Below are 25,646 nucleotides of genomic sequence, written 5' to 3' on the forward strand. Positions count from 1 at the left end.
TAGAAATGTGATTATCAAAGAGGCTGAACAGGCACATTATTTCTATTTATTTGAAGAAGACCAAGTAGAAAAACACGCAAAATAAAGCTGAAAGTCCAAAATACATTCAGATGTCCAAAATACATCATTTACCCTATCATTGAAAAAGTTTACTTTCTGAACTTATTTCTCTACATAGCACTAAACACAATACCAAACATCAGATTGAACTTCATTGTTGACATTACATTAGCATTGGTAAGGTTCACATTTATTTGATAATTTTGTGTTTATTATCAATTGATTCCAGAATTTGAAAGGTTGGCGCCGAGGACAACTCGCCTAGTTTTCACACATGAGAAGAGTTATCAAATGATAATTTCAATCTTTATCGTATGAAAATGATTCAGCACAACCCTGAACATAACCCTACATTCGTTTGGCGTTATGAGCAGAAATAATATTTAGAAACAAAAATAGCGAACCGCGAGGGACATCGATGGTTCGAGTCACAAAATAATAAAAGTTTCATACAAATAAGAAAGAAGTGTGTACCGTTTTGCATGTTCTACAGTTCTTCTTTCTTATAATCTATTTATTAAAATATATTGTTGCTGAATTTATGTAAATTATGATTGTTGCATAGTTCCTCTGGGGCATTCAACGTGATTAGCTGAGTTCTAGGAAGGCGGCTACTGAATCAATATGCAGATAGATGCTCTGAAGAGTTCATAGAGGGAATTTGTTATTAACTGTTATTTAACAAACATATAATTTATTCGCTGCGAATATTGAATCCGACCACTACCTCGTCGCAGTATGTCTGCGCTCAAAACTCTCGACGGTGATCAACACGCGTCGGAGTCGTCCGCCGCGGCTTAACATTGGGCGGCTACAAGACGGTAGACTAGCCCAAGAATACGCGCAGCAGCTGGAAGTGGCACTCCCAACGGAAGAGCAGCTAGGCGCAGCATCTCTTGAAGATGGCTGGAGAGATATTCGATCCGCCATTGGAAGCACCGCAACCGCTGCACTAGGCACGGTGGCTCCGGATCAGAGAAACGACTGGTATGACGGCGAATGTGAGCAGTTAGTTGAGGAGAAGAATGCAGCATGGGCGAGATTGCTGCAACACCGCACGAGGGCGAACGAGGCACGATACAAACGGGCGCGGAACAGACAAAACTCGATTTTCCGAAGGAAAAAGCGCCAGCAGGAAGATCGAGACCGTGAAGAGACGGAGGAGCTGTACCGCGCTAATAACGCACGAAAGTTCTATGAGAAGTTGAACCGTTCACGTAAGGGCCACGTGCCACAGCCCGATATGTGTAAGGACATAAACGGGAACCTTCTTACGAACGAGCGTGAGGTGATCCAAAGGTAGCGGCAGCACTACGAAGAGCACCTGAATGGCGATATGGCAGACAACGGTGGCGGTATGGTAATGAACCTAGGAGCACGCGCGCAGGACATGCGACTTCCGGCTCCGAATCTCCAGGAAATCCAGGAGGAGATCGGCCGGCTGAAAACAACAATGCCCCTGAAGTTGACCAACTACCAGGAGAGCTGTTTAAACACGGTGGTGAGGCACTGGCTAGAGCCAAGGTTTGGTAGGATGGGGTTCTGCCGCAGGAGTGGATGGAAGGTGTCGTGTGTCCCAACTACAAAAAGGGCGATAAGCTGGATTGTGACAACTACCGCGCAATCACATTGCTGAACGCCGCCTACAAGGTACTCTCCCAAATTTTATGCCGCTGACTAACACCAATTGCAAGAGAGTTCGTGGGGCAGTACCAGGCGGGATTTATGGGTGAACGCTCTACCACAGACCATACGTCAGGTATTGCAGAAATGCCGCGAATACAACGTGCCCACACATCATCTATTTATCGACTTCAAAGCCGCATATGATACAATCGATCGGGACCAGCTATGGCAGCTAATGCACGAAAACGGATTTCCGGATAAACTGATACGGTTGATCAAGGCGACGATGGATCGGGTGATGTGCGTAGTTCGAGTTTCAGGGGCATTCTCGAGTCCCTTCGAAACCCGTAGAGGGTTACGGCAAGGTGATGGTCTTTCGTGTCTGCTATTCAACATCCCTTTGGAGGGAGTAATACGAAGGGCAGGGATTGACACGAGTGGTACGATTTTCAATAAGTCCATCCAGTTATTTGGTTTCGCCGACGACATTGATATCATGGCACGTAACTTTGAGAGGATGGAGGTAGCTTACATCAGACTGAAAAGCGAAGCTAAACGGATTGGACTAGTCATCAACACGTCGAAGACGAAGAACATGATAGGAAGAGGCTCAAGAAAGGTCAATGTAAGCCACCCACCACGAGTTTCTATCGGTGTTGACGAAATCGAGGTGGTAGAAGAATTTGTGTACTTGGGCTCACTGGTGACTGCCGAAAATGATACCAACAGAGAAATTCGAAGACGCATAGTGGCTAGAATTCGTACGTACTTTGGACTCCGCTAAACACGCCAATCGAATAGAGTTCGCCCCCGTACCAAACTGACTATCTACAAAACGCTTATTAGACCTGTAGTTCTCTACAGGACACGAGACCTGGACGATGCTCGTGGAGGACCAACGCGCACTGGGAGTTTTCGAAAGCAAAGTGTTGCGTACCATCTATGGTGGGGTGCAGATGGCGGACGGTACGTGGAGGAGGCGAATGAACCACGAGTTGCATCAGCTGTTGGGAGAACCATCCATCGTTCACACCGCGAAAATCGGAAGACTGCGGTGGGCCGGGCACGTAGCCAGAATGTCGGACAGTAATCCGGTGAAAATGGTTCTCGACAACGATCCGACGGGAACAAGAAGGCGAGGTGCACAGCGGGCAAGGTGGATCGATCAGGTGGAGGACGACTTGCGGACCCTCCGCAGACTGCGTGGTTGGCGAAGTGCAGCCATGGACCGAGCTAAATGGAGAAGTCTTTTATGTGCAGCACAGGCCACTTCGGCCTTAGTCTGATGATAAATAAATAAAATAATTTATTCGATCATATTTCATGCATCAAACAAACAAAAAAAAATCGTGCATCACAATCGGGTTGCACGAAGAGATGACGTAGGACTACGTCATTTTTTTTATATCAACTTTCTCCAATTGGCGTTGCAAGCTAAGGCGTAGAATTGCGGCAATAAAAATTGTATTATTGGATTTAGCAAATGTCTTTGGGGGATGGATTTCATCAGCGTTTCTTTTAAGTGCTTCGGAAAAAAAACCTCTCATATCAAAGGTTTTATGTTGAAACGATCATTACCAACCACCAAACTATTCACTTGCTGACGACATGACCACTTGTGCTAAATCAAAAGAGTAACAGAAGACCGAAAAGGTCTGAATTACTTTTATTTACGAACCTTTCCAAGCACTAACTTCAGATTAGCGAGTCAATAGTCCGAATCTCGCGAAAAAAATTTCATCATCCGGCTAATTTTGTTTTGTTTATTATCGTGTTTTTTAACTCTAGATTAAATTCAACGCCGTAATGCGGCTAACGTTTCAGTAGAAAAGAAATCAGCTAGAAATTAATTGGATTTGTTGATGACCATTTCTCGGGTACTTATTCAAAAGGACGTATGTGATTTTGTACACTAAGATACAAACGTTAATTTCTACAATCTAATAGCACTCCCACGCAAACCATCGCCACATACAGGTAGGGGGAGGCTTCGCCTACCTGTTCATTATGTTGGTTTGCATGGGAGTGCCATCAGAATGGACAAATCGACCTTTTAATCTTTGTTTACAAAATCACATACATACAAAATCTTTTCATCTATGTCCATTGTTTCTTAATAAAGTTTAAAAAAAATGTCCAATGTTTTTTTATATACTTGAGGAACCTGTCAAGTTCACATTATTATGATGTTTAAGCACCATATAAAGCATGCATTGTTTTATCATCATGATTAATTTTATTCAACACTTCATAGATGTCACAAACGCCAACAGCAAACTACTTCGAAGCTATTGTCCGCTATGAAAATAGCAAATTGTTGAACTGAGATTAAAATAATGTTGTTATACACTGCTCTAAAATAAGAATGCTTTCAATTTAAGTCAAAATTTGTTAAAATTCAACTTAAGAATCACTTTATTTTTAACTCCTAACTCCTAACATAATTTACGCGACGAATAATATTCATCAAAGTCCACATTTTTTCCATGCTCCGATTGGTATTCATCAACAAGTGAGATCAGTAAAATTCAAATAATCAGATATCTAGAAATACGGCAAATAGTGAGAAATTCAAGTATACTCGATTTCTATTCAACAATGCTTGCAAGTTAACTTCTTCTTATTGGCAATACATCCCCACACTGGCACAGCGCCGCCCCGCAGCTTAGTGTTCATTAAGCACTTCCACAGTTATTAACTGCAAGGTTTCTAAGCCAGTTTACCATTTTTGCATTCGTATATCATGAGGCTAACACGATGATACTTTTATGCCCAGGGAAGTCGAGACAATTTCCAATCCGAAAATTGCCTAGACTGACACCGGGAATCGAACCCAGCCACCCTCAGCATGGTCTTGCTTTGTAGCCGCGCGTCTTACCACACGGCTAAGGAGGGCCCCTGCAAGTTAACTTGGCATTAAAAAAAGTTTATCGTTATTTGACACAAGTTATAATCAGTGATCTTTTGTGATTTCACTTTTTATCTGTTGGACGACACAGAATAGGGAAATTTAAAATTTTTGACTACCCTAAAAGTAAATAAAATTATCACAGTCAATTAAGCTTATCAAAATCGCCTTATTCCATGGATAAATTTTGCATATTTCAATTCATTGAACAGATAAATTAAGGTTAACTCTTTTCTTCCCATGGTAGCTGTAGAGCTTCATCTAATTTTGCACTTTCCAACATTCATCGAAATATTTCAACAACAAAAAGCAGTATTTGCCACAACTTTATGGTTTCATTAGACTGCCAATATAATCAATTTTGTGTAAAAATATTGAAAGTATTGAAAAAAATAATAAAGCAACTATTGATTAACAATCATTTTTTTTGTTTTCCACTATTTTTAGCTATTCCAAATAACTTTTGTTCTAGTTTTTTTTCCTATTGAAATTTTTCAAAAAAGTCGTGGGAAAGAAAGGGTTAAAAATTGTTACTGTTTTGAAGTGAACAATAGTCCTTCAATAGAAGTTCGAAATCTAAGAATGACATATGATCATTTGGATAAAAAGCTTATTTGCAGAAAATATGTTGTTGCGAAAAGATTTGTTTCGTGTCAAATCCGCTACCGCAAAAGTATCTGTTAGTACCAACGGAAAATCAATAAAATGTTCTTACAAGTATATTTTATTTGAAGAAGATTAACGCAACAAATTTTGTTCAAATGTGAACTTCATCTCATAGCTCCGCTGTTCGTTCCATGAAAAACGAAGCAACAATCACTGTTTTACACGATGATCCCAAAAAAGATCACCAATGCTACCTATATCTTAATGATGCGCAATCATCCGAATCAACCTACATACAAAGTTTGTCGTCGTTGCCCAGCCAATGTCTAGTTTCCGCGAATTGCATCAACCAGTCCGTCACCCATCGGCGTACACAATCGAACCCCCCGAGAGCGAGAACCGTCCGTCAAGTGGGCGTCAAATCACTTTGATTGATCGCCAATGTTGATCTCGGGGGTGTAGACGACTGACGAGGCATCGATACCGTGCCGCATGACTTCTAAAAGCTAATGCGAACGCGTGAGTAGGTGGCTACCTGACTTGATTCCCCTTAAACATTCGGATGTATCTACCTGCTGCAGCCATACGTAAGGTACGTGGCTAATTAGATTCAAATTGAAACCGGTCGCGCTCCAAGACGGTTGTTAGCGTAGGTTTTCTTTTTTTTTTCATCGCCAGCGAGTTTGATTTGAATGAGAAATTAGTCAACGTCCTTAACTGAAACAAAAATTAACCTATCGCGGAGGAGTTTTAAAACTTTGTCCTCTAACTACTCCCACAATCGGGGCGCACTCACGTGGGAGCGAAGATTAGTTGTGCAACAAATTGCAGTGTCTCACCTAGGTAGATGACAGATGGCACGCACCGTTGGGTTAGTGTTGAGTGCTGCAATCGCGATCGGTGAACGAGACTAGGTCTAGGGAATGCGTAGGAATTCTAGTTCGTTACATACACGAGCCTGGCACGCGGAATCATACACTACTTGATCTGCCGGCTGCAGCAATCGTTTTATCTTGCATCACTGCTACGCGTTTCAATTTATTTTAATTAAGACTTAACCCCCGCCCTGTGACGAACCCCCCTCCAGTGCAGTTGAAAATCCCGTTGGTATGGTAGTGCAGCTACATACGTCTTATAGCGAAACCAGGTCAGCAGACACTCCGTAATACGACACTGGGAGTGTGTCCCGGGGGCATGAACATGGGTCAAATTTCAGATAATCTGTATTCTTAGTCCGATATCTAAAACATTCAAAATCTTTGTTATTTGAGTAAGAATTTTTTGTGTATGTGATTCGATAATACGATGCAGTAATGTTATAATAAAATAATAGGAAAATATGTATAGGAAAATAACAACAAAATGAACTAACAACGACCCACATATATGAATTTTACTGCCCCGATTCACAAAAGAGTCCTATAATAATGATGGTCCATTGAATAGTTCCATAGTTAAGTATACAGATAAAGAACATCAGAGGTGTCTTAGGGTAATTTGCCAAATGTTGAACGGCTAATTTTTTCGCCTATTGTTGAACGCACGTGCATTTCTTATGGGCGTTCAACAATAGGCAAAAATTTTAGCCGTTCAACATTTAGCGGTTTCCCCTAGACACAATTGGCAAAAAAATCTTTTTTTTTTTTACAGTAAGAGATGAGCCAGCCTAGGGCTGAAAATCTCTTTAATAAAGATAATTCAATTTATACAGAGAGTGCAACTAATAGATGGATATTTGAGTTTTCGAAATGTCACTTCAATTTGACAAAATGGTGCACGTCAAATACACGCGGGGTGCGCACAGCAAATACACCGGCGTGTATTACACACCGGTGTAGTTGCTGTGCGCAAAATTGTGAAAAATAAAAAAGCGCATATTTTCAGGGCCGGATTTAGCCGGAAGGGGCCGGGGCCGAAGGTATGTGGGGCCCCAACATGTACAAAAAATGTTGGTTTTGGTACATAAGATTTGTGGAGGCTCGTGGTCACGGCCACCCCGGCCCCCCATAAATCCGGCCCTGCATATTTTTGACAACTGTGTAGGACATCCCTGCCGAACATTATTTGAAATCTTCTTCTTCTTCTTCTACTATCTTCTCTATATAATAAAAATGAAATGGTTTGTGTTCGTATCCGCATATAACTCAAAAACAGCTGATAGGATTTTTTTATTCCTTCAGAAGTTATATTCGTTTGAATTTCCAACGGGGTTTTATATGATATTTCCTCATGTGAAAATCATGGGTAAAATTGATTAAATCGTAAAAAAAACTAAAATTAAGATTCGTATTGGCATTTTATTGGGTAGTTCAGAACGCGCCTTCCATTTAATAAACGTGATGTAATTTTTCCGAATATTTTGCATCAAATTTAGGAAATATTTAGCTTTTATTTTGGGTCCGAAAAATGGGTCTGCACAAATTGAACATTTTTAGGGTGCCTTTTTTTTAAATCACCTAGTAAAAAACGTAGAGCTATTAGATAAGTTTAATTTTCATTGGAAGTGTATAGGCAAGTTAGTGTTGTCGTCGAGAAGTAAATGCAAATATGTTGCGAAGACTAGAAAACCTCGAAAAAGTGTAAGGTACCGCGGGGCAAGTGAAAATACGGGTAAGTGGGTACTATGGCTGCCGATTAATCGGTGAACGTTTTTAATGGTAACAATGTTCTAGAAAGATGAAGCAGAATTATCAACGAATTCACCTGACACAAAAAATGGAATCAAAACCCTTTGCGGCATCATACTAATGGTATTGTTTGATCATGAATTTAAACTACCGGCAAAATCTTTTGCTTTTATTTCTATTCAATGGATTTCCAACAAAATAGTCATTTCAAAATTTATCATTGATGTGGAAGAAGAATAGTTTGAGCTATTTAATAATTGTGTGACATCAAAAACGATTTAAAGGTTTTGATTAAAGCCAAAATCTGCCATTTTCACTTTCCCTTGATTTTTAACATACATGGGGTAAGTGGGACATATTTGAACAACATTTTCGATAGAGCCATTTTACCTGTTTTTAGATTGTTGTCTAGTGAAAAATAACTTCGACACTCATATATCATGAATCTGAATCAAATGCAGTTGATATCGTTGGTTTAGTTGTTAAGAAGTAATGTACAGACCATTTCGTTCTATTACAGCCAACATTGAATAAATAAACCAATAAACATGTTAAATAAGTGAATACGAGGGCCCGACATTTATTTTACGTTTTTGGAGCGGCACCCTGTGCATTTCAAATGCCTCTAATTCTCTTTCTGTTACAATATTTTTAGTTTTCAAACTTGTAATGCTTGGTAAATAAGTATAATGGCCATATGCAATGGATTTAGTGTAGATATTGATGAGAAATGTGAAGGAAGCACTTGAAACTGTGTTGTGCAAACACCTCAAAACCGTGTGAAGGAAAAAAAATCTAAAACATGACTTATATCCCATAAAATCTGCAAAACTCGACACTAGAAGAAAGCTTAAAAAATTTTCGAAATATTTAAAAAACCAAGTGTGCTTATAACTTCTGGAACAGTTTATAGTTTTAAATGAGATTTTTTTCTTAAATATGGTTTCAACATTTTTTTGTATTCCTCCATGTAAAACAAGTTTGAAAAAAATAATGGCACATTACTCAAGTTGGAAAAAAAAAACTTACTGCGAATAGGGAAAGAAAAGCATTATAAAGCATTTATTATCCCATCAGTTTCAAATATTGTTAATTTAAACACGACTCATAGGGAAGTGAGGAGACTTGATCCTTCCCGTTCTACTGAGAGGCAAAGTAGTTTTGTTCTTGTTCTAGGATATTTTTTTACTATAGATGCTTTAGAAAAGTGATTCTCAGCCTGGGGTACATGAACCCCTGGGTTACCTTTGCTGGTCTCAGGGGTTACCTATGACAGAAATGCGTATCGGCGGATGTTGAATTATAAAAAACAACGAAAAATAAAAACCTTTACGCAGTTATTATGCAGGTCGCTTTTTTTAACCGATCCGATAAAATATATAAATCATTGAAGCGGATTTCTGGTACGAGCTAAAAATGAATATCTGGAAGCTCACTTTGGAGCTTTGGAGATAATGGGAGTTATTCGGATCTGATCGCGTTGAGCTGAGAATTAGGAAGTGACGTTTCTATTTTACTTCACACGTTGCGAGAGTTATAGATTCTAATCAAAAGCTCTTTTCCTCAGAGTCAACTGAAAATTAAACTACCATTGGATAGAGAGTCGTTGGCTATCTTTGGAAAGCTATTCAAGAAGAATGCAACGTGAGTTACATATTTAAGCTCATTGATAATAAAGTTTTGACTATTGAATCAAGAAAATTTCTCAAAAATATACAGTCATTGGAGTATCCAGTTACAATATTTAGGAGTCCCTGAAACTATTTTCATTGTCTTGAGCGAATTGCTAAAAAAACGTCTTGCATAGGCGAGTTATCGTAAAATTCTAGTTCGACTACTAGAAAATGTTCTATAGTCGTGATTCTCTGGTTGGGCCACAATCTCCACATAATTAACTTATGTATTCTATTTTATCTAGGTCAATTGACAGTTATTTGAACACGACTATTGGGATTAAAACCTCAGTTTTCAGTATTCTTATTGCATTTTGACAAAAAAGTGTTCTTGGCTAGCACGATTATACTTTTATGTCCAGGAAGACGAGACAATTTCCAAACCTAAAATTGCCTACACCGGCACCGGGAATAGAACCCAGCCACCCTCAATATGGTCTTGCTTTATAGTCGCGCATCTTACCGCTAGGCTAAGGAGGGCTCACAAAGAAGTAAACCACCATTAATATCCAAATCAGCGAATCAGGACTGTACTACCAACTTAATGTCATAAGCTTTCTCAACAATTAAAACCAATGCTTTCCATAACAATTCTCAAAAGTAATCGGTAAAGTGCTATCTTTATAGTTGGTGGCAAATAAGAACATAATGAGTTTTCCTACTTGGCTAACGCCCTTCGTAGAACTGTAATAATAGTTTATGAAATACTCAGATACTTCTTATAACAAAATCGAAAGTAATTTCCTCTGGGAATTGTAGAGAAAAAACAGTTTTGGATATCACTTGCCATACGACGAGTTTGTACAATCCCATTTAATTCCACCACTTAATTGTACCTTGACAGATACGTATTTCGACCTCAACAGTAAGGTCGTCCTCAGTGTCTCGTACTTGATTTGACTTGAGTCAAGTGCGAGACACTGAGGACGACCTCACTGTTGAGGTCGAAATACGTATTTGTCAAGGTACAATTAAGTGGTGGAATTAAATGGGATTGTACAAACTCGTCGTATGGCAAGTGAAGACATTCCACTAAAAAGCTCAAAATAATTTTCTTAACAGTTTTGGATATGCTTTGATAGAAAACTTGATGAAGAGACTATTGAACTTTTTGAAGAATCCATGGAAAAAAATGTTTGGTGATTCTTTCATTAGGCCGATACAAAAAAATAATATTTTGAGGGGACAACAAAATAAAATTCGAATAATTTTAAGGATTTTCAAAACATTCTTTAATAAATCCGAGGAGTTTTTTGATTTTTTTCATTTTAATATTTATTTTTTATTATCCCCTATCCCGATCAAGAATGCATAACAAAATTATAACAAGGGGAGTTATTTATTTCAGAAAAATATTGTAACAAAATGTGTTATAAATTTTGCTGGTTAGTTGTTAAAATAACAAAAATTATATCAAAAATACCTCTAGCCGTAACATAATTAAAACAGAGGTTGATACTTTCATGTCAACATTATAACAAACGTTGATATAATTTTTCTGTACAAAAATCTGCTTTCAAGGTAATTGCCTACATCACGGATAGAAATCTGGGACGCTACCACGCCAGATTTCCATCCATAATGTAGGCAATCAACTTTGTTCCAGCTATGTATTAATATCGAGCGGGTTCAAGTTATATTGAAGGTGATTACCTCCGATTTTTTTCCAATGTCTACAAAAAATGTAAGCAATTATGATGTGAAAATATTCATAACTAATGTTGTTATAATTTTGATTTGAAATAAAACTGGCCGAAGACACATTTTTATCGAATTATCTAATTATAACACAAGTTGTTTTAAATAACAACAATAATTGATAGAATTGAGTTTTAATTTTGTTATGCATTCCTGATCGGGTAGGTGGATTAATCTGGGTTTTGCCTTTCTCGTATACTAAGTATTCGTAAAGGCTATATGATCACTCCAAAACCGAACTTTTGATAGAAGGCTCGGACACCCATAGTGTAATACACCAATCAACTCAGCTCGACGAATTGAGGTGATGTCTGTTTGTGTGTATGCATGTATGTGTGTATGTGTACACAATTTTGAAGACACCCTTTTTGGAACTTAGAATTGGCCGAATTACTCGCAACAAGTTCCATTCGATTGAGAATCCTGTCCCATTGTTTGTTATTAAAAATTTGCCAGATTGGGATGGGTGGTTATGCCTGAAATACTATTTTTTTATGCGCAAAACACGCTAAAAACACCCACATTTTTCTTGCACAAGAAAGGGACCAACACCGCTAGGGAGATTAATCAGGGTTTTTTTAATTTCAAAAACTGCTGCAATGCATTCAAATGAACGCAAATAAATGTGAATTGATTTAAATAACTGAATCTATCTCCCTAAAGCGCAATTTCGACCTCTCTTATGTGCTGTTCTTGTTACTCTTATGTATTTTCATGTTTTAATACACGTTAATACACGAGAAAAGCACCATTACCGCTAGGTGGATTATTCTGTTTTTTTAAAGATAAGTGACTAAAAAGTGACCACGCAACATTTGAATATCTTCTCATAACATTGGCCAAATTTTATATTTTTTTCTAACATCAAAGCCATACATATAGAAAATGATCTGTACTGATGAGAATGTCAACATCATCCCTCGTAGCGGTGATGGTGCCTTTCTCGTACATTGTAAAAATAGTATTTTGGTTATTCATCTTGAGCCCATAGTCCGATCCGGCCAATTTTCAATAGGAGACACAATGGGAGAGTATTCTGCGTCGAATGCAACTTGTTGCAAGCAAATCGGTTAAGTATAAGTGCCTTCAAAAAAAATTTTTTAGTCAATGTTTCTATTGAAAAAGTGGTATTTTGGCTATAACTTCCGAGCCCATAGTCCGATCTAGCCAATTTTCAATAGGAAACAGTGGGAGAGTATTCTGCGTTGAATGCAACTTGTTGAAAATCGGTTTGGGATAAGTGCTCGAAAAATGAGTGACACTTTTGCTACATTCATACATTTTGTTCGCAAAGGAATCTCTTGCCTTCTTTATTCGTGCGCCTATGTCGATCGAAGCAAACAAATGTATATCCGTTAAGCTATACCTGTGTTTTGTGGAAAATATTTTTTATATTTTACTTTCAATTTGACGAAAGGGTTAGGTTGCTAACAATTGGTATTTTGAGCAAATCAAACACCTCGCGTAATTAGAAGGAACAATATGTGGAGGTATTCTTCAGCAGGGAGATGAAACACCGAAATTGTGAGCTATTTTCATTTATATAAAAGTATGTGAACTAATTAACATAAGTAGCTTTTTAGCTAACGATAGACAAACAAAATGTCTTTGTCTGGAGTAAACATTGGTTTAAAACGCTTTTTAAATGCCTCCCGCATCAACCAAGATGTTCACATTATCTTTTGAAAGAGTTTTGCAGTTCACAAATCCGTTATAAGAGCTATGAGTAAACAACTTTGTAATTTTTTTAGAGCATGGCCCCAAACTTAGGGGCCGTACACATATTACGTAAGCACTTATGGGGGGAGGGGGGGGTTCGGTCAATATCTTACGCACCATATAAATGAAAAATCATTTGTATGAAAAAAATCTTTCAGGAGGGGTTCGAAAAATCCAGAAAAAATGCTTACGTAATAAGTGTACGGCCCCTTATGACCAGGGATGTAGAATACATGTCAGATATTATCCAGAAAAATAATAAGAATTCAGGATTAATCAAAACAAACATTTCCCAAGTGCTTAAAATTGAAGCTTCAACTTATTTCATTTATAATCACCAGTAGTACTGAATGGAAGGTATCTTTATTTTTTGTTGACTACTGTCTTCTAACATTACAATGACCAACGTACTGAATTAGCTTGCATTCAGCCTTGTATCTCATCTCGACAGTCGGTTCACCTCTATTTAAACACCGCATCGGTTCACACCGATGATATCACTCGATTCCGTCTAGTAGCTTTCCTCACAATAAAGAATATTTAATTGTTTTAACAACCTTTCTTTTCTCCGCACGGTATTGCCCGTTATGTCCACCATTTACCACCGGGGGCAATAATACCCTCGTCCAAATTTTACAATCCATTCAAGTTGACGTTTCTACTACTGCATAGGAAAAAACCTAACTTCTGGCTGTCTGCCTTGGCCTAGCAATCCCTTCCTTCCCCAAAACTCCCAACCGTCGGAAAAAGACATTTCCATTGTATTCTTTTTTCTTTTTCTCTCTGTGTGTTTCTTTTCTAGTTTCCTACTTGCTTTCAACCGGTGCCACACCACCACCAGGGACAGATGACAGTCTAGCCAATAGTGAATGCCGAGATCGGAGATCACGATAGCCCATGGGATGCGATTTCGCGACTTTCGCCATCGCACTCCTCACTACAGTTCGGTTAATTTAAATCATGTGGCTAAAATTTATGATCTGTTCCACTAGCTGCCCCTGTGAATTCTGAAAGCCGTTGCCGCTGTTGTTGCTGCACTGCTTTTCTTCCTCCTACCACCTCCACCCTAGAGCTCTAGACTCCACCAGAAAGCTGCAAGAACGGTAAATCATCGAGAAAAATCTCGCTATTTTTATTAGCATTCCCGAAACTCTTATTTTTACCCGCCAGTTAATTTACCTTTGCTCTGCCGCTACCGGACTGACATTCCATGCGATTTGAATCACCACAGGCAGACCACTATCATCACTTCGGTATCTTATGCTTCACCGGTGTTCCACTCTGTGTTTGCATGCTGTTTGCTAAAAATCTGATTGGTATCACCAAACACCTGTCCACAATAACAACCTCGCGCGGTAGTCGTAAACTAGTTTAGGGGAAAATCCGCTGCGACAACTAAAAGTTTGGTCTACCCAATGACCAAAGTTAACACTAATGATAAAAGCGAAACTGAACATAATATTGGAGCCATATACCTAACATCCCTATGTTTTCTAATCAAATTGACTGGTCTAACCTGATTAACGACGGAATTTTCGTATATATTTACTGCCTATTTTCATATTTTAATGTCCTTCCAAACGCGGAACTCTAGAAAATTAGTGCATTAAATTTGATACAGGGCGACAAGCCTATCTACTTATCGAAACGGAACTTCATCCTTGAAAATTAATAAAATTACTACCAGAGGCAAGAAGAAAAACAAGGCATTTCAGTATAGTTATTTTAATTTCTACTAATAATAACTTGATTGAACACATATGATTAGTACATTAACTTACATGAATAGCTTTGGCGTAAATGTATTAACTGTTGCGGTATAATGATAAATCTCATTAGTTGGCTATGTAGAATGCGAAACTGAACATTCAAAACATTTAATCCATGCTAGCTATTTGAAAATTTTGAGCTTTCACCATAAATTAACACACACGCCTCAATTTTTCCTCACGTGCCTGCATCCCGCTTCCCAGCATCGTTCATAGTCGAACATATAGAATGTAGCAACAATTTCATTGCCCTGAAAACCGCTATTGCTAGCACTCGTTGATGATCTAATCCCTGGACGGGCTGCTTGCAGCTGCCTTTCTCACACGTACCATTCGAATACACGATTGGAAATCCAATAATCCTAACCCACATTGGCTTCAATTTATTGGGACGATCTCCCTCTTAACCCCGCTTCCGACTGCCACAATCACTTCCCCTCCGATTGATCCACCATGTAACCCCTTCAACCGAAAACCGATCCTAAATCCAACAATTTCCCGTGGTTTCCGCAAACCGTGTGTGTGTTAGCTGTATTTATAATGTGCAATCATCTTAGTCTCTATCCTTGTTCCAGGTCAGACAGTTTTAGAGGACACTCCTTGGGCTGGCCCATTCTGCGTACTTCTATACCATCCGCCCCCTCACAGTTGCCACTGTGCGTATGTAAATATTGCTGATAGTGCCCAAGGCGAGTGCGCCGCACCCTATTTACCATGACGAAACAGTAGCAGTCCTGATGACCGTCTTCCCACTTCAACGTCCAACGTTTGTCGGCGCACCGAAACATGTGTTCAGAAGTTAATGTTTTACGTGCGGTTCCGTTAAAAGAAGACATGAGCACGTGCGAAGTGATAGTTTTATCAACATCCCAGTGAAATGGCGGCATTGCTACAAACCAGATTAATAATGGGCCAGATGATATGTGCGCACCGAGTGCAGCAAGAGACGCCCAATGCTGCTGAATAGCGTATTCGTCGAGACGGTGCAGTAGTCAATAGGAATAAACCATCGAACCCGAAAGGGGCGACGGAAATACGGGCTGACAGTGTAATTGTAGTGAAATCAATCGTTCTAGTTGTGTTTTTTTATTCAAGCAATGTTTTAAGACGAGTTTTATACTCTTTGTATAGCCATATATAGTTAGTAGTTATTTTGAAGTAATGGGACACACCATGCGGGATAGTTAGTAGTTGTTGTTATTACGATTCAAAACTCTTCAATATTTATGAAAACAAGTTCACAAAGTGATATGCGAGAGAAGGAATGACAGCTGAAGTGCTTCTGAGATTGGAACAATTGAGCTATGGTGCGGGCGTGAAGTATCTGTTCTGGAACTACAACAGTGGATGCAAGGCGGATCTTTGGTGCTGAAGGCAGCAGAAAATCAACATCAATAAGCAGGTAATATACGTTTTAATTAAACTTTTTTTTGTCTTTATTAAAGAGATTTTCAGCCCTAGGCTGGCTCATCTCTAATTAAACTTTATGACAAGACATAATTTTTAGCGATGCAATTTTCTTCATTTTCTAGTATCAGTGCGTTTCCATGTTCCGCGTTTCATTTTTCAAAAAATAGAGGTCGAAGAGCCTACACTTATTAAGTCTTTTTTTTAAGTCCCTTTCTCCCCTTGAACTTTGTCTGCAGCTCAAACCTTTGCATTAACACTTACGTACCTGACTCCGAATTTCACGGAAAACTAAATTTTCAAAATGATTTGTCTCAGCAGTCTTGCATCGAAATTTGGTTCTGTTTCCTGCAATCGATCACAAAATTCCTGTAGTTTGATGGACATTGGTCATCGTTTTAAAAATGAACATGGTTCCGAAGCAGTACTGAAATTTTCATTTTCATTGAGAGAGCTTTCATAGAAAACATAAACAATGAAAGGAACTCTGCTAAATTTTCACTGATTTTTATTTCATGAAAGCGCATCAAACTATTGTAAACAAGCTGTTTCTTTTTCAATAATGTTACTTCTAACTCGAAAATCAAAAACAATACATTCATTTTATCGACTAGTCATCGTTATTTGCACAGATCTATTAAAACTATTTGGAAATTTAGATTTCAAAACAAAGCAACATTCCCATCATGACTGCTTGTAATGTGACAGGTGACCGGGAGACGGCTACATTTTCATTTGGCCGCTTGAAAATGAAAATGCAATGTTTTCGCTTTCACATGACAGTCACGAAAACTAGCAGTACTGTTCCGGAGGTATTGATGGGAGTAATGTGGTTACCTCCCGGTCCGGAGAATGGCCACTACCTGATCAAGCCAGAAACACGTCTTTTGACGTGTCAAACTTTATGATTTTGCAAGACAAGTTCATAAAAATGTGTTCTAAAGGTAGTTCATTCATCTGGTCACATTCCGGAGCACCCTGGAATGCTGAGAAGGGCAAGGGTCGTTCGGCCGAAAGCCACTAGGCTGAACAAACCATTAGGCCGAAATTCATTTGGCCGAAAGAATCATTTGGTCGAAAGGGTCGTTTGGCCGAAAAGGTCATTTGGCTGAAACGTTTGGCCGAAAGAGGCGTTTGGCTGAAAGGACCATGTGGTCGAAAGGGTCGTTTGGCCGAAAGGGTCATTTGGCTGAAAGGGTCATTTGGCCGAAAGGATCATTTGGCCGAAAAGATCATTTGGCCGAAAGGGTCAATTAGGCCGAAAGGGTCGTTTGGCCGAAAGGGTCGTTTGGCCAAAAGAGGTCAAATAAGCCTTTCGGCCGAATGACCCTTTCGGTCAAATAACCATTTTGGCCAAATTACCCTTTCGGCCAAATGACCCTTTCGGCCAAATTGCTCTTTCGGTCAAACGACCCTTTCGGCCAAATGACCCATTCGGCCGAATGGTCGTTCGGCCTAGTGGCATTCAGCCAAATGGCTTTCTGTCGAATGGGTTCCGGCCAAACGACCCTTCCCCACCAGGGATGCCCAGGGAACGGCGAGGTGACCACTTTTTGATCAATTCCAAAACCTGGCTTGCGACATTTCAAACTTCATGAACTTCATGAAACTTCATCAAAACAAACTCAGCGGAGTGTGTTCAGAGGGTATTTGGCCCACTTTTGCCAAGCTTTAAAAAGAAAGTTTAGTGTACATAGTTTGTGGTATTTAGCCAATGGCCGATTTTGATGATCCCAGAAGCTCTGAAAAGGGCCTCGGAACTGACCTCAGGGTGGCCAATATCTCCAGAATCATATGGTAGGGATTCTGCCGCATCACACCGAGCAGCAGCTGACTGACTTGTGATAATTTGTTCGTAAAAGGAAAACAGAAATCATTTCAGATCCATTTGTACGTACATTTATTATAGGATATCCTCAGTTATCAATTAAATCTGCTAATCGAAAACTTGGACAGAAAAATAAGTAATTTCCAATTGGCGCTTGATATTTTGAAAATGACCGATGCAAGTTTTTGAAACGGACGGATAAAAAATTTTTAAATTAAATTCACTGAACTTAAATCCAAGGAAAATCAAAAAGAAAACAATTATAAAACGTAAATCTGATGATCATATGTTTCGTTTCGGGTATCAATTGGCCTAAAATTCTTATTATATACTACATGAAAATCCTTCGAAAATGCCAATTTATTCAAATTCATCTAGCTGTATCTCAAAATTAGAATGTGAAGAGCATATCTAAAAACAAATTCGGATTCAGCGAGCCGAAATCTACTAGAGACGCATCGTTTGGTTCTGAGGATACGCAAAAGTTTAAATTTTGTTCCCCTGTGTTACCAATTATACAAAAGCTGCCCTTGCGGGAAACTGTTCCATAACAAAATTTGTGTATCCTTGTTTTAGGCCGATACAAATATTTTGCCCACCTCGATTTTTTTTGTTAAGAATTATAAAAACAAATTGAGGAAACATTAATAAAATTTCCGGAAAATTTTAAGGATTTTCAAAGCATTCTTTATCACGTACAAGGAGTGTATTGATTTTTTTAAAATTTAATGTTCATTCTTTATAGCCCCTCTCCCCCTTACCTTCCGGAAACCAGCATGGCATATTTTTTATTAAATATACATTGCGGCCTTATTAGGTCCCAACACTGTTGCGTTGCGTTGTAACGGAGTATTTCGTAGATTGCAAACTGATAGCTGTCATGTAAATTATTTATCTTTCTTACCCCAACTGCTCATGGATTACTATTTGGGATTTATTAGCAACCCAATTGGAGGTCCAAAATGATAAAGCATGAAAACTACCATTACCGGCCACGCCCATCTTCTCCGTCACTAGGGAAGGGAAGGAAATGATGGAAATTATTAGGTCCCAACACTGTGTATAAAAAGTGAAGCGTATTTCGCCTCTATATGAATATTCCTCGATAAAGAAATATAGTGGATGAGATTTTGAGTAGAAGATTAAATACATATTTATTGTGACACATATTTACTTTACTTATGTTTCAATAATGGTCCATGTGATCTGCAAGCGTTGTGCGGCAAACTTGTCTGAATCAAGATGAATATATAAGATACAAGAACCCTGGTCTGCATCGCATCATTGGCTAAAGGAGCAATGACCTAGCCGCGACCTAGCAGCCAAAGTGCTAGTACCACAGGTGTCAAACGTAGGTGATAAAACAAAACATGACGCATAATAAAAGGCAAAGTTTCGCTTATTAATCCATTTTGGGAAAATGCAAATAATGACTACAGCACCACTAGCATTATAGAGCTTATGCTTCTACTGTCATATTACTACGATTACAGCAGCAGAATAGTTGAAACAATCATTTCAAGGGTTTTTTCCATTTATTTCTTTTTGGGCAAAAAAATCCGAGGCGGAGACATTATTGTTATTAGATATTTGCATCGGCCCAAAGGGAAAAAATAATAAAATCTTTAAACTGGCTACCGATTTTTTTTTACAAATGAGTATTCGGAGAATACGTTTGTATATGATGCGAAACATTTGTAAGATCCGGGTTACTTTGTATTGCTTTGGACGGTTCGTAAGTAAATTAATGAATATATGCATTTTAATAATTTTTCAGAATATATACTGTTATTGACAAACGCTCTATATTGTCGAATAGAGCTCCCTATTATTCACCTAACCCTCTAACACAAATTTTTCTTCCCGAGGCATCTATGAAGGTAGTATGGGTTTTTGGCATCTTCAATAGCAGATGTTGAACTTACATTCCATCCCTTCCTTCCGTGATTGTAAGGACGTTTCCAGGTAAACAACTGCTACTGTATAGGAAAAGTTACTAATCCCAAGTATCAATTTGCGACAATATACAGTAGATTGCTTGTTGAATTGTACACGGTTAGAAAAAAGTACCTAATATTAAGTACTTTTCACTCAAAACGGGGGTTTAGTGTGGGAACCCAAAATTAGATATTTTTTTCTTGAAATTAAGTAAAATTCACTTAATATTAAGTAAAATATACTGAATTTTAAATTAAAACTAACTAAAAGTTAGGTAAATTTTACTTTTGGTAACATGAGACTACTCAACGTTGGGTTCCCACACTTTGCTGCCCTTGTTGAGTGGTTTTGCTCTTCATTTTATGACAACAAAGGGAAGAGGGAGGGAGATGCAAGAGAAAAAAGTACCTAAAATTAGGTACTTTTTTCTAACCGTGTACAGAAATTCAAGACGATTTTTACATAAAATCGATCTAGAGTGCGTTGCTGCAATATTTGACAACGCAGGGTCCGATTTGCTAGAATAGTGGTCGAAAATTTGGAATGAAACTGAATCACTACTGATTTCAATTGTTTCTCTTTGCTAAGCCACAGAAATAAGCAGAAACAAAAAATGAAGATGTCATTGAAAAAAGTGGGAACTTGAAGTAGGATGTAAGAAATTTAGCCGGAGAGTCAAATAAGCTCTACTAATACATATTAATATCTGCAACTTCCTAATACTATTCAAAAAAAAAAAAATGTTCGAGGTGACACCAGATCTCGACATTTCATGCATTTTTGAGACATTTGGCATCACAATTTTTTTTTTATTTCGATTATAAGTCCTAAAAAGTAAATTTTCTTCAGAATTTTGCTTTCGAGATAACACCAGATCTCGACGTTTCATGCATTTCTAAGACATCTGACATAAAAAAAAAAATGATTCCGAATTTTTCCTGTACCCCCTCCTTGGGAAATTTTCGTGTTTCAAAATAGTCAAACTTTGACCGCTTTGGTCAAACACTTGACGAAGTTCGATTGAGCTGAAATTTTGCATAGGGACTTTTTTCGGGAAGATGAAACTTTTGAGCACTACCCGTTTTTGAAATTCGAAAAGTCGATTTTCATTGGTACCCATTGGCATTCATCGCACATTGTGCAGGCTATTTTTTCCTCTAGTCGCAAGACAATGGAGTTGAATAGTTAGTGCTTGACGGATCGTGTACTTGTAGTATGCGTCGTTTATGTCGAAATAACTGCGATTCTTTACAAGTCATTGGAGTGTGTACGTGATGAAATGTGCTATTGCTTATCAGACAATACACATTGAGCGCGCGTTATCATTTTAATGCACATTGATAGCGCTATTGAGTTTCATCAGGATTCGTCTTCTAGGCATAAGTATCGTCGTTAAATTATGTATTTCTCGGGTACTTATTCAAAAGGACGTATGTGATTTTGTAAACAAAAATTCGTACGTCGATTTGTCCAATCTGGTGCCATTCCCACGCAAACTAACACCACGAACAGGTAGCCGAAGCCTTCAACTACCTTCTAAATAAGTACCCGAGATTTAGTTCTTTTTTAACGGCAATCATGGAGATGCAGAGAATTGCTCGGTCTCTTGTACCATTATTTATTTATTTATTCAGACTAAGGCCGAAGTGGCCTGTGCGGTATATATGAGTCTTCTCCATTCGGCTCGGTCCATGGCTACACGTCGCCAACCACGCAGTCTACGGAGGGTCCGCAAGTCATCTTCCACCTGATCGAACCACCGTGCCCGCTGCGCACCTCGCCTTCTTGTGCCCGTCGGATCGTTGTCGAGAACCATTTTCACCGGGTTATTGTCCGACATTCTGACTACGTGCCCGGCCCACCGCAGTCGTCCGATTTTCGCGGTGTGAAAGATGGATGGTTCTCCCAACAGCTGATGCAACTCGTGGTTCATTCGCCTCCTCCACGTACCGTCCGCCATCTGCACCCTACCATAGATGGTACGCAGCACTTTCCTTTCGAAAACTCCGAGTGCGCGTTGGTCCTCCACGAGCATCGTCCAGGTCTCGTGTCCGTAGAGGACTACCGGTCTAATGAGCGTTTTGTAGATTGTCAGTTTGGTACGGCGGCGAACTCTATTCGATCGAAGCGTCTTGCGGAGTCCAAAGTATGTACGATTTCCAGCCACTATGCCACTTTCCGAATTTCTCTGCTGGTATCATTTTCGGCAGTCACCAGTGAGCCCAAGTACACAAATTCTTCTACCACCTCGATTTCGTCACCACAGATGCCAACTCGCGGTGGGTGGCTCACATTGTCTTCTCTTGAACCTCTTCCTATCATGTACTTCGTCTTCGACGTGTTGATGACTAGTCCGATCCGCTTGGCTTCCTTCTTCAGTCTGATGTAGGCTTCCTCCATCTTCTCAAAGTTACGTGCCATAATATCTATGTCGTCGGCGAAGCCAAATAGCTGGATGGTCTTATTGAAAATTATACCACTCGTGTTAATCCCTGCTCTTCGTTTTACCTTTTCTAAAGCGATGTTGAATAGCAGACACGAAAGACCATCACCTTGCCGTAACTCTCTGCGGGTTTTGAAGGGACTCGAGAATGCCCCTGAAACTCGAACTACGCACATCACCCGATCCATCGTCGCTTTGATCAACCATGTCAGTTTATCCGAAATCCGTATTCGTGCATTAGCTGCCATAGCTGGTCCCGATCGATTGCATCATATGCGGCTTTGAAGTCGATGAATAGATGATGTGTGGGCACGTTGTATTCGCGGCATTTCTGCAGTACTTGGCGAATGGCGAACACCTGGTCCGTGGTGGAGCGTTCGCGCATAAAACCCGCCTGGTACTGCCTCATGAACTCCCTTGCAATTGGTGCAAGTCGACGGCATAAAATTTGGGAGAGTACCTTGTAGGCGGCGTTCAGCAATGTGATTGCGCGGTAGTTGCTACAATCCAGCTTATCGCCCTTTTGTAGATGGGACACACGACACCTTCCATCCACTCCTGCGGCAAAACTTCTTCGTCCTAAATCTTGGTAATGACCCAGTGCAGCGCTCTAGCCAGTGCCAGGGTTCTTATATCAGGGTTCACTCACTTCGACAGTAGATGGGAGAGGCTAGCGCGGGGGTGAAAAATTCATTTTCAGTGCAAAACATAAACAAACTCGGTGGCTGCCCCATATAAAAATCCAAGATGGCTGAATCATGTAATTGGCATACTGCTACACCTGTTTGTATTCACCTTGGCCAGTGCCTCACCACCGTGTTTAAATAGCTCTCCTGGTAGTTGGTCAACCCCAGGGGCTTTGTTGTTCTTCAGCCGGCCAATCTCCTCCTGGATTTCCTGGAGATCCGGAGCCGGTAGAATTATGTCCTGCGCGCGTTCCCCCAGGTCCATCACCATACCGCCATCTTCGTCTGCACATCGCCATTCAGGTGCTCTTCGTAGTGCTGCCGCCACCTTTGGATCCCCTCCCGCTCGTTCGTAAGCATGTTCCCGTTTATGTCCTTACACATATCAAGCTGTGGCACGTGGCCCTTACGTAAACGGTTCAACTTCTCATAGAACTTTCGTGTGTTATTAGCGCGGTACAGTTGCTCCGTCTCTTCACGGACTCGATCGTCAAGCCCTTGGACATAGTCCCTGCTGCCCCTCTTGTACCAACGATTGTCGAATTAATTTGACTCTCTCTATTCTGCATTGACTGTGATCTCCATCGTTTTGAATAAAAGCGCAACTAACAACTACGAAATGTACAAGCATGATAATTGAAAATGCAATAGGGGAAAAGACGGCTTTGGCAGGTTTTGTTCTATTATTGTCAGTGGGGTTTTTGGCAACCAAATTTTATGAAATTTCGCCACAATATTCTTTGATACGCAAAGAATGTTTAGGCCAAATTTGAGCATAATCAGTCATAAAAAAACCCTGGCAGGGGGCCCAGATATTTGCAACGACCCAAAGGGGAAAAAAAATCTGTAAACTGACTACCGAATTTCTTGACAATTGAGTATTCGAAGAATACGAGGAATCCAATATTCATATAAAAATCGTACAACTTTTATTGGTTTTGATCACTTAAAATCCTATACATAGTTACTCGAAACCGCAGAGTAGTAAATAACACGTGTCAGATGAAGGCATTAAATAGTATGATCAAATTACAGATTAGAACTCCCCTAAGCTCGAATTTGTAAAGCAGCATTACACACAGGGGTTCATCAAACAGTAGTCCGCCTTCTGTTTCATAGTGAAGTGATCCGTTCGCGTGTTGCTCCAAAAGTTTAAAAATATCTCTGGAATGTGTTTGAAATAAAACACACCAGTTCGAGCTTAATACTCGAAGGAGAAAAATAGTCGGCGCGGCGCAAGCATCCCGGCTATAGCGCACACGATGTCAATGTTTCTAAGAGCGCCGGCTGCTCTGGCACCATGCGGGGGTGCACCCAATCTCAAAATCGACCGCCTCTGGCATGCGCAGTTCGTCCTCTGAGGCTGTGGCGCGACTCGAGATTGCATTTTCTTCGTCCGGAATCGAGTTTTCCTCGGTGGAATTGATACTTTTAAGAGGGTAATAATTCTTGAATGTTGAACGCTTGAAATGCAGTTTGACTACTCGGTGCGGTTGGTGGCCTAAAATTATGTTCGCCGCTTGCAGTGGGGGCTTGGGTGTATGCTCGAGAGGAGATGAAAAGTGCGAAACTTGTTGAAAAAGTAGGAAAAACGTGTTGAACCGGCTTAATATATACACGAACGTGTGAATGCATGAACGGTCAATGCTGCATACGGCGATTTTGCTCTTTGGGATGGTGCGTTAAACCACTATTACGTTGGAGAGAAATTAAACGAATTTTGAAAAAAAAAATGGATTTTGTTTTATTATAATTTAATTTTCATGGTTGTTGCACTTTTGTGTGCTTTTCTTAATTTTATGTTACATGACATGTTATTAAAAAAATGCAATTTTTAAGTCCTTTTAACATATTATTTGTGACTTGGTCAAAAGGACTTCACTTGTCATAAGACGAGTTTATACAATCCCATTGAATTCCACCACTTAATTGTATCTTGACAGATACGTATTTCGACCTCAACAGTAAGTGGTGGAATTCAATGGGATTGTATAAGTAAACTCGTCTTATGACAAGTGAAGACATTCCACTAAAAAGCTCAAAATAATTTTCTTATCAAAAGGACTTTTCCACATCAACATCCTTATTAGGATTTTTATCAGATAAGGTTTATAAATAACAAATAAACAAATATGTTTCCCAAAGAACCAGAGTGAACATCAAAACCCAGAATAATCCATCTAGCGGTGATGGTGCCTTTCTCGTGTATTAAAAACAAGAAAACACAGAAAACATATAACTATAAAAGCACATAAGAGAAGTCATAATTGCGCTTTAGGGAGATAGATTCAGTTGTTTCCATCAATTCACATTTTTTATATCTTTATTAAAGAGACTTTCAGCCCTAGGAATTCACATTTATATGCGTTCATTTGAATGCATTGCAGCAGTTTTTGAAAAAAAACCTGATTAATCCACTTAGCGGTGTTAATATAATATGAATGAGTATTTTTTAGCGTGTTTTGTGCATAAAAAGTAGTATTTTGGCCATAACTTCTGATCCCATAGTCCGATCTGACCAATTTTCAATAGCAAATAATGGGACAGGATTCTCCGTTGAATGACAATGGACAACGCTAAGTCCAAAAAAGTGTGTCTACAAAATTTGTACGCATACACACATACAGACATCACCTCAGTTCGTCGAACTGAGTCGAT

The 25,646-nt window shown here is 39.4% G+C and overlaps 1 protein-coding gene across 5 annotated transcripts in view; it reads left to right on the plus strand.

Moving 5' to 3' along the window:
• Positions 1-25,646, plus strand: part of LOC134212844 (protein held out wings-like) — a 61,637-nt gene that overhangs the window by 33,507 nt on the left and 2,484 nt on the right. The window contains exons 3-5 of one of the 5 annotated variants that reach the window (XM_062691067.1): positions 13,720-14,020; positions 14,088-14,170; positions 15,262-16,088. In XM_062691067.1, the coding sequence (XP_062547051.1) occupies positions 13,720-13,776 (57 nt within the window). In that variant the 3' untranslated portion in view covers positions 13,777-14,020; positions 14,088-14,170; positions 15,262-16,088. Of the gene's footprint in view, positions 1-13,719; positions 14,021-14,087; positions 14,171-15,243; positions 16,089-25,646 lie in introns of all 5 variants that reach the window. The other 4 variants (XM_062691066.1, XM_062691065.1, XM_062691068.1 and 1 more) reach the window with 4 other exon arrangements.

The sequence above is a fragment of the Armigeres subalbatus genome, chromosome 2 (genome assembly GCF_024139115.2).
Source record: "Armigeres subalbatus isolate Guangzhou_Male chromosome 2, GZ_Asu_2, whole genome shotgun sequence".
Lineage (NCBI taxonomy): Eukaryota > Metazoa > Arthropoda > Insecta > Diptera > Culicidae > Armigeres > Armigeres subalbatus.